This window comes from Achroia grisella, unplaced genomic scaffold, assembly GCF_030625045.1.
Source record: "Achroia grisella isolate CSIRO2021 unplaced genomic scaffold, CSIRO_AGI_Agris_v1 utg512, whole genome shotgun sequence".
Lineage (NCBI taxonomy): Eukaryota > Metazoa > Arthropoda > Insecta > Lepidoptera > Pyralidae > Achroia > Achroia grisella.
In genome coordinates, this window is record NW_026712906.1 from 2,586,219 (window position 1) to 2,596,853 (window position 10,635).

At 36.0% G+C, this 10,635-nt stretch overlaps 1 protein-coding gene across 1 annotated transcript; it reads right to left on the reverse strand.

The window, feature by feature from the left end:
• Positions 1-1,073: 1,073 nt before the first annotated feature.
• Positions 1,074-10,357, reverse strand: LOC131846703 (arginine-glutamic acid dipeptide repeats protein). Its single transcript, XM_059196075.1, has one exon. The coding sequence runs from the start codon at positions 10,020-10,022 to the stop codon at positions 4,527-4,529; it is 5,496 nt and encodes a 1,831-aa protein (XP_059052058.1). The 5' UTR covers positions 10,023-10,357; the 3' UTR covers positions 1,074-4,526.
• Between the last annotated feature and the right edge of the window lie 278 nt (positions 10,358-10,635).

A 10,635-nucleotide genomic window follows, 5' to 3' on the forward strand; every position in this document is an offset into this window, starting at 1 on the left:
GTTTAGAGGGGTATGTCACTGAAACTGCGAGGTTCAACGTTTACCACTAAAAGGTGACATCTTAGTCCTCTAGAATGGTAACAATGACAGTTAACTGTTAGTACTGGCATGGTACACTCGAAAGTAATCTGTCAACGATTTTACATCGTTTCTTTTTTCCCTTTATTCTTGTTACACTGCTATATGTGTATATGTAATACTCCGTAGCGTATATATATACCTACGTATAAAAAAATAATTGAGCTTAGATATTTTCTACCTGTAAAACCCTCACATTACAACGTGCGTCTGTCAACCTGATGGCCGTACTGCAGTTCACGTATATAGGCAACGAGTGCCGTATCCTGTTGCATAAAAAAACAACAGAATGTACTTACTTTCCACTGTACAGCTCAAACCTATAGCCCTAAATCAGCGAGAAATATTTACTATGACAGGGTCAGCGAAGTGCACGAAATCCATTCTATGGTGACGGTAGATTTTACTACCGTCATAAAATACCTGGTAATGTAGTAGATACTACACGATGTTTAGAAAACACATTCTGAGACATGTCAATTGAAAAATTTAGGAAAACCGTTAGGATGGTACAACCTAATAGAAGAATAAGAGGTAGGTAATGTTTGTATGATGTGATAATGTTATGCTGATCCGATTTTAATTCTTTCTCTGTTAGAAAGGTATATTATCCCCGAGTGATGTATAACATCACGCTACGACCAATAGGAGCAGAGTAGCAATGAAAAATGTGCCAATAAATATTGATTTTTAGTTTTATATAGAAATCGTTACATCCATTTCATTAAATGAACCATGTTCGCTTGGAGTAAATTCAGTGTCAATTCCTTTGTTTGAAGTCTGCTTTACTCAGAGTGACTTTTACTTGTATTCTAAACATATCAAGTAATTTTCATTCCATTCATTTCATTCACACTGCTCGCAAAGAACGCGTCAAAAATAGAATTTACATTACAATTAGTTTTGTTTGATTTGTAAATGGATTAGGTATATATATTTATGTTATTATGTTCATAATGATGTGAATAAAAAGAAACTAGTTATAGATTTTTTTTCACATATATTATTCAAAAAAATTTACACAAAAGCACTAAGACATCCATTTAACCTTATTGTCTAAATAAACGAAACTTTAAACCGACACGCAACCTCTTAATTAATTAAGATATAATTTGTCTCTAAAAATAATACTCATTTTCTCTTTTTAAATATCAGAATGAAACTATGGCATTACCCAACATAACACCTATCAAGCGACTTGCGAAACATTTTACTCTAAATGTCTAAAATATCTATAACTTCAACTCTAACAGGATTTATTTGTTACAAAGGGAATTTATATTACATTATGGTGCAATAGAATTATTGAATGTGTACATTGGGCAAAAATTACAATTCTTACATTTACAAGATTTATAATCATTTATCATTAGGGCACAACACCCCGTCACCACCCATTTATAAATTGTTATACATGTCGTGTATAAGACTACATCTGTCTCAAACATACAACAACATGTATAAGATAATTATGTTGTAACTTTACTTGGATGGAAACGCGGTATTACAATAATAAAACAGCGTTTGTGTGCATACTGCACATAAATGCTAGATTTCTCGAGCACATTGCGTGTTAATAATCTATTTAAACTTTATAACTGTGACAGGAAGATAATAAAAATATTTGAATACAAATTGGCCTGGCCAAACAAAATTGATTTATGAGCTAATGCAGTAGAATTCACTTTTAAATTGACAATGTGTACACTTCAGTGACGAGACAAAGAAAAACGTACATTTTGTATAAAACACAAAATTCACTTCGAAAAGTGATTTATTATGACATCTTTGTACTCTTTCATAATTGATTAACTTTTTACTACACTTAAATACTGTAAGTGAAATTTCATATTAAATTTTCAAAATTCAGTTGGAAATAATTATTTCAAATTGCGAACATTAAACAACAATGCCCAAATTAACGAGTTTTTTATAACAAACTTTTTTTTAATAGCAGTAATAAATAAAAAAATAGGATCTGTCGATTAATATTTACATCACCGTGAAAATGTTCTTATAGGAAAACACAAATGCAGTGTAACAGAAAAAATATTGATTTTTTTTTAAATTGGACACTCGGCGCAAATGTGTAAACGAAAATATATTTCGAATAATGTTTATGTTGTTATTGTTTTAAAACTCAACCAATTCGGTCAGCCAAGTAACGAACTGTCACTGAATTTCGGATTGTAATAATACGCTTTTCTCTAAAAAAAGTCTTTATGAAAGATATATTATAACGCACTTAATTTTTTTGTGGTTTGTACAAATATTAAGACTTAGAATTATTATAGTTTTAAACCCTTGTCATGTTTGACATAGACTTGCACATTTTATACAAATGAATACGTTACGTGAGCGTAATGTAAAAGAATAAATATTTACAATTTATGTAGGTATGTAGTAGGTTGGTTTTTTTTATATTATCCGTATTTTTACAGTTTACAAGGGCAGAGGCATTATTTTTGTAAACTTAACTATTATTTATTATAATTTCAACAAACAAATAGTTAGTCATAAATACATAGACAAATATTAATTATGCCAGGTCATTAATATGTTTACTTTAGATCTTAGAGAAAAGTAACGATTTTTTAACATTTTAAATAGAATGTTGGGAAGTTCAATTCAATTAGGTAAGTATAATAAGCATAACTTACAATAACAGATATGATAACCCAAAATCCAGAGATATTATATGTTCGTAAATCTGCAAAATTTTCACCAAGAAGAACTGGTCGAAATATGAAAACAATATTAGAACTAAATCGACAGAAGCGCGCAGTTTGTTGGAAAGGCTAAAAAAAAAATTCGCACATATATGTTGGGGAAATATGTAGTTTGACGGATATCTGTGGATATCGATTCGTACCCTTTCCGTTGCACCTTAAATATACTGATTTTTTAAACTAGTTTCCTAAAATATACTCTTAGGTACCTACGCATTCTACTATCAGTATTGCAATCAGAATAGAATCATTTAAGGGCCATACTTATATAAGCTTACGGAGTGAGTGCAGTGTATTTCTATTAAATTTTGTCGATAAACTCTAATTAAAATTCAGGTATGAAGATAGTAAAATATTGTAGTTCGCTTGTACAAAACTATGTCATATACCTAATAATAATAGAATATTATTTTGTTTTTACAATTTTACAGAAAAAAATTATATCAAGAAAAATCTTGATAATAAATAGCAATATCATAATTCTGTATAAATATTGTTTGGAAGCTATTGGCGAGCTTGAAACAACGCCTATACAAAATTAGAATGATACATTATAATTAGAGATACTGACATTTCCAGGGATTCTACAACTTGAAAGAGCGAAAGTTTAACAGATAAAACATTGAGTTGGTTGGATAAAAGTACATATATCACGTTAATTGTAACACAGAGTAAAATAAATCATATTATATCATCGAGAAATTGTTAAATTTCATATTTTTATTTTACAAATAAAATTATAATTATGTACAATAGGTACATATTACTTTCACGTATTTGAATTAACTAGTATTAAATATCAGTTTGTGTTTTATACAACTCAATATGCATTGGGAATGAATCCCTGATTTACTTTGTTCCCTTATAGTCGCAGTTTCTTTTGAACATTTAACTTACAATACGGATGAGTAGTCTTATGAGTTTTCAGAAGTTTAGACTTACTATTTACATAACTTTCAATGAGAGCTATAAATAAGTATAAATATTACTTGAAACAATAAATTATGTTACAATATTGTAAATAATCTATGGGACAACATATTTCTATCAACCTTAGAATTATAGAGTCTGGAAGTCACTACAGATCAATTACATAAAGGCAAGTTGATCAGAAAGGCAAGTACCAGTCCCTAATCTGTTTTATTTATATACTTAATTTAAAACTTTATTATTACATTTATAAAATAAGTACCTATTATGTCATGACTCATGAACATAAAAAGCAATGTATCTTTATATAAGAAAATAAAAATGTAAACATGTATATATTTACATGACTGCTAACCAGCACCTTGGTTTTACTGTATTACTATTCAATATTATGAAAAATAATTTAAACTAAATTAAAAAGTTATCTATGTAAAGATGTGACATATTCTCCCATTTTTTAACAAATAAAATTTTAAGTATGACTAGTAGTTAAAATATAATTTTGAGCATGGATATAAGCGTACCTGGCCATGCAACTATAAAAATATTACAAAACTTAAAGTTATAAATATAAATTACATGTATCGTCACACATATATAAGAAGAATCCGGTTCAAGTTTTTAATATACTAATATGTGAACACTTTGCACTTAACATGTTACAAGTGCAATAAGTCTCGTGTAATTTATACACTAAATATAAACGTCACCACGTTACACTGCACAACCACATCACTCCACTATTACGACGGCAGAGTCCGGAGGATGGCGCGACGCGGTGGCGGGGCACTACGGACGCGACGCTCGCGCCGCCTCCTCCAGAGCTCTCACCTTCAACTCACGCTCGCGCTGTTGACGGATGAAATCTTCGTGATGAGCTGGATGCAAGAAGCCTCGCTCCCGTTCCAGCAATAGTTGTCGCTGCAACTGCTCGTGCGCGGCCGCTTGCTGCGCGAGTTGCTCTGCGTACGGTCGACCTAGCAGATCCGGATGTGGGAGCGGTCGGTAAGGTGTACCAGCACCGAGTCCAAGCCCGAGCGCTTCTTGTTGTGCTTGGGCTGCAGCTTGCTGACCCGGATGTAAATGAAGATGAGTATGAGAATGCGCATGCGTATGTGCATGGGTATGCGCATGGTATTCTGGGTTAATGCCTGCCATCTGAAGCCGCACCATCGGGTCGGCAGCGAGTGCTAATCTCTCGGCAGCTTCGAGTTGTGCAGCTGCCACACCCGGATGTGGATGGTGCGGATGGTGCGGAGGCGCAGCAGAGACTGGAACAGTTGGAGGAGCTCCAGATGCACCAGCTGGTGGTATTCCGAGGCGTTCTAATCGTTCACGTTCCAATTGCGACAGCGCTGCTGGTCCATGTCCGGGAGGATATAGCCCGAACTGTACAGGTATAGCACCTTGCGGTGGCGGGGGTGGCATGCCATACCTTCTATGCATTTCAAGCCAGTGTGGATCCAGCGCTCGTGGTCCAACATTATTCTTGAGCAATTCCTCTTTCAATCTGTCATTTAACTCTCGTTCACGTAGCTCCCTTATTTCCCTGTCCCGTTTTTCTCTCTCAAGGTGTTCAAGTTCTAGGCGCTCTCGCGCGCCTGCTGCACCATACATTGATGACAATTGGTATTGCAGCATCGGATCCATACAATGCCTTGGTAAGTTTCCAGGACTGAAACCTGCATGTGGCCGTGCGTATTCAGATAACTGACGTAATGCAGGTGTGTCAGGGTAACCTGGTCGAGGAAATCTATCATATGGAGATGTTATTGTTTCAATAGCACCTCTTGAAGGCGGTTTTGTTTCAGGCTTTTCAGGAGTTGCGATCTTTCTATGTGCTTGTTGAGCTATTTTTTCTCTTTCCTCTCGATCTCTTTCAGCCTGTTTTCTCAAACGTTCTTCCCGCTTCCGAGCTAGTTTTGACTCGGGTACTGGTTTAAATATAAGATCTGTTCGAGTACAAGAGTTATAATCACCACGATTCCAATGCCTTAAAAATATTGCTGATTGTGATCTATGACACTCAGTATCTTCAATTTTCGGTTCTGGACTAGGACCATGTGGTATATGAGCAGGACTTGGGATTTCTTCTTCTTCTGGTTGAGATTGTGTTTCTAATTTCAGTTCAGGATTATCCTCAGGTATTGGTCTCTGGGGCCGTAAATGTGGATGGCCATGAGGAAGTTGATGAGGTGATCCTGATCTGGGATGCCCAGCTTGTAATCCCGCTGCTGCTTGAGCATGTAATCTAAGGCTTTCAATAGAGCTTGGCCCAGGTCCAGGAGGTAATCCCAAACCCATTGGATGGCCCATAGAGGGAGGCTGTATCATTAAATGATTTGGATTTCCTGGTAAAATTTTTGGGTGATGGCGTAGAAGCATTGAATCCGCGGGCGACAATCTCTCTGGGTGATGGGCAAGGTGATGAGAATGATGATGAGTATGATTATTGGTAACATTGACACTCGATGATGTACTGGTGGTTTGAGACACGCTGGCTGAAAGATGATGCGGTGAACTAGAATGTGAGCTGGACTTCTGTTGGGTATTAATTTTATGTTGTATTGATTGAGAGGAGCTACTGGATGTTGAATGAGAAATTGAGAGCGTGTGATTTGTTCCACCTCCAGCATGACTTGGCTGTTTTTCTGTACTTGTATGAACAGCGCTATGGTGACTCGTTGAATGGTGGTGTGTCATTGTAGTTTCATGTAACTGATGTCTTTCAGTTGTAGCATTTGGATTTCTTGGATCTTCAGTACTCTCTGATATTTCTCGTAGAGATCTCGTGGTTACTGAAGAACTGGTGCTGTGATGAGAACTAAGCATTGTTGTAGATTCTATTGTTGATGGTTTGACGGGATCGTGTCGTCCTGGAGTACTAGACGCTGGATGCATTGGAGGTATTGGATGAGGTTGAGTTAATGGTCCATATGGATATGGATATGGCATTGAATATCCCGCATGTGGATGTGGATAATAAGGATGCATAGCGTGTGCAGCGGCCGCAGCAGATAATTGAAAAATAGAAGGATGCAATAGAGGATGATGTGGATGATGTAAAGGTGAAGCAAATGGATGAGGATGTGGTGGACCTGATTGTTGTCCTGAATGCATAACTGGTCCAGGTATTGTTGCAGGAATGGAAAGTGGTGTTGGATTCATTAAATTAAGTGCAGAATGTGATACAGGAGGATTATGTTGAACAGGTGAAGCTGATATTTGTCTAGGTTGTGAGGGACTAGTCAAATGTCTCGAAAACGGTGATGTTGTAGCAGAAGGGTGTGGTCCATGTCCAGGTGTACCATTATGAGTGGGTTGACTTTTTATTGGAGTCGGAGTATGTGGACTCTTTACAGGTGGTACTGTATTTGTACTCTCTGATCCACTTCCCTGGCTTGTATTTGTAGTTTGAATATGAGGCTGATGCATAAAGTCTGGTTCCTTTTTTATACTTTCTATTCTTGGTCCAAGGAAAGCACTAGGTATATTTGTGTTTTCATTTGTGGGTTGACTTGGAGGTCGACTATTGTTTTCAACACTAGATATTGATTCTCTGTCTCTTTCCGTGCTTAAATGTTGTGCTATGGCACTGCCAATTGGATATCCAGGGACCTTCACCTCTTTGAGTGATTGCAGTGGGTCTGCAACATTTTGTGTAGATAAATTTGCAGGTAAATTATCTGGTACTTCCTGTTTAATTTTTAAGTCTTGTGGCATTGATGGGTCATTCTGATTGGCAGAAGATGGTATTAAATTATTACCAGGGAGACCATGTGATGGTGGAACTTGCTGCATTAATCCCATTGAACCAGTTTTTTCAAGACCTGGGTGGCTTGGATGTCCATATAAAGGAGTTGGCATGAATCCATAGGGGCCAACATTTGAACCACTACCAACAGAAATTAATGGTCCTGGAGGAAGCAAACCTGCAATAGAAGGCTGACTAAGTGGTGGTGGTGGCATACTTTGTGCTGAGACAGGTGGATTTGCCGGATCTGTTGATCTAATTCCAAGATTTTCTGGTCTGATTGGAGGTTGGAAAAGAGGTTGCCTCAAACTAGTATTCTGTGTATCAAGTTTTGGAATGGGTTGCGTCTTTAAATCAGTTGGCTGTTTATCTTCAACATCAGACTCTTTATTTTCTTGTGAATTGGCTGGTGAAATTGGTTCAGTATTAGTGGTTGTGGGATGTTCCATTGGAGGTGGAGATGAACCACGTGTATTTGTTGGTGAAGGACTTATTCTTTGCATAGTATCTAATCTTGGAGCATTAGGAGAATCTACTTTACTTGCAGTTGAAATTGTAGCTGTGAAAATTTCAGGTGTGTTTTGATTCTTCAATTCACTAGTTTCATCTCTTGGTTCTAATTTTATAACAGTTTTTAATGGATTTATATGGGGATTGTGCTTATTAGGATCACTTGCAAAGTTTATACTTGAAGGATATGAAAAAGGTGACATTCCAGTGGAGTAATCTTTCCGGATTAATGGATTTTCTTTAGAAATATTTACAGGATTAAATATATTTGGCATTCCACCTTCAATTTTTATGTTATGGTTAAGTTTGGGATTATATATATGACTATCTTTCATAAAGAAATTGGAATTTTCTAAATTTAGAGGTTTGTTTGATTGATTCAAAGGATGTCCAGGATAATTATGTGACAGTGGATCTTTCTGAAATTCTTCCTTCTGTAAATTAAGAGACTGGTCTTCAGTATCAATTTCTTCTTTGATTTTAATTTTTTCAATGGCTTCAGTTGACATTGGTGTCACTTTAGGAATAATAAGTTCAGTTTTTGGATATATGTTATTGGGCATTGTAAGAGATCTTGGTTCAAGATTATCAGCAGTCTTAGGTGTAGCAGAATCTGTTTTAAGATCTAGAGCATTCTTGTCCTCTTTCTCAGTTGATACTTTGAATACTGGAGGGAGAGAATCTTTCTCAGATTTAATTACTGGTTCAGAATTTGTTTCTATTTTAACCTGTGGCTCAGTAACTTTAGTGTTTGATTTATCTGAATCAATTTCTTTACTTTGTTCCATATTTTCTTTATCAGCTTTATTAAAACTGAAGTCACAAACTTCTGGTTCCGGTTCTGTAGTTTCAGTTTCGTCTATTGCAGGGAAACTATCATTAGTAAGACTATCAGATGGACTTTCAGGTGGTTCGGTTGCCTTTTTCTTTTTCATTTGCACATCTCCATCCATTATGCCTTCAAGTTTAGAGTCGTCTGGAAGACGTTTCTTAACCTTTGAAACATCAACTACTTTTCCATTGGCCACTTTCTTTTTCACATCTTTATTAACAGGTGATGATATAACTTTTTCAACAACATTATTATTTGTACTTTGTGCAATTGGTTTATTCGATTTTGTTTTAGATTTAGTATCATTGTCACATTCGTCTGGTCCTTTCTTCCCATTTGGAGTAGTTTGTTCTTTTGACTTATTTCTAGTTCTCATCCTAGTTGGTGAGTCTTCAGGGCTATCTATTCTCCCATTATCAGCTTTAGCTAAATCACCAGCATCACGAGAGTCACTATCTTCTTCAGAATTCTCATCTTCTGTAACTGAACTCATTTCCCCAGCTTCTTTCTGATTTGGGGAAGGTCGAGAACCATTTGTGTCTGGTGCGGCTGGTATTGTTTCAGGTGTCTGTTCCTTGGGTGTTCCAGCCCGTGAATTTCTTGTATTACGCACACGTCTCAAAGATGCTTGCCTCCGTCTTCTATGAGGTCTATTACTACTAGCACCAGGTGTCTTTTTCCATAGATAATAGAATTCTACTAACTCAGCCGTATCTTTATGGGGTAATAAGTCTTTTCTGATTTTAAAAAAGTTTTTACCAAATTGACGAATACCTTTGACAAAACGTTTTGTTTCCTCTTCAGACCATTTTTTCTCAATGCCTTTTGGCACTGGACATTTCACAAGTGCTTGTAAAGCACGGCCGGGATCATAGCCAGAGTCATGCAATACATCAAGGGCATTGATAGTTGTATCATCTCTACTAGCGGCCACACAGCCGTCGTCAGGGGATCCTCCGTCACACATACCTGCAAATGCTGCCATTGAACGAGCAGCTCTCAAGTACATCACAAGATCACGGTCAGTCGCTTGAGCAGGCAACCATCGAAGCTCTTCACCTCCTGGGCACGCCTCATCAGGCCCGAGAGGGCCATTAATTCGCATATCAGGAAGGCAAGCGTAGATATCCTTATCTTTGACAGGTTGATTTGCTGTTCCCACTTGCACTTCTCCCTGGTTCTGGGCCATCGTTCATACGTAATGGGTTATTTACACTGGACACATTCGTTCATATTTCACTAAGTAATGTTTAGTAACATTTTTATTAGTAATCACTGTACGTAATGGCATTTAATATTTCCTTTTAAAAATAATTGCGTTGGGATATAGAGGAATAAGTATGCCAATATACATAATTATTAGTCCTAATGGCCTCCATTACACGGTGCATTGTGTTTCATTCTATTAACTTGGATAATACACAGACATTATAACTTATGAGCACACTTAATTGTAACATAAATATAAGATTTTTAAGTCACTATTTAGGAATATTTTACAAATAAAATAATAAACGGCATCTACATGCTATCCTTTTGTTTAGCTTCGCCTTTCTTTGGCCACCATAGACAAAAACATTTCTATAAAATGGCCGCCACGATAGGACAATATTTTCAATTATGGTTTCATTATACGCAATATATTAATGATACACATAACTTCATTTATAAAAAAAATTAAGCATTTCATATTAACTTTATTCGGACAATATTTTTAAAAAATTCGATAAATTTTATTTAGTTTTTATAACAAAAAAATAGTTTTTTTTATTATAAACTGCAAGAATATGTGTAATGAATGT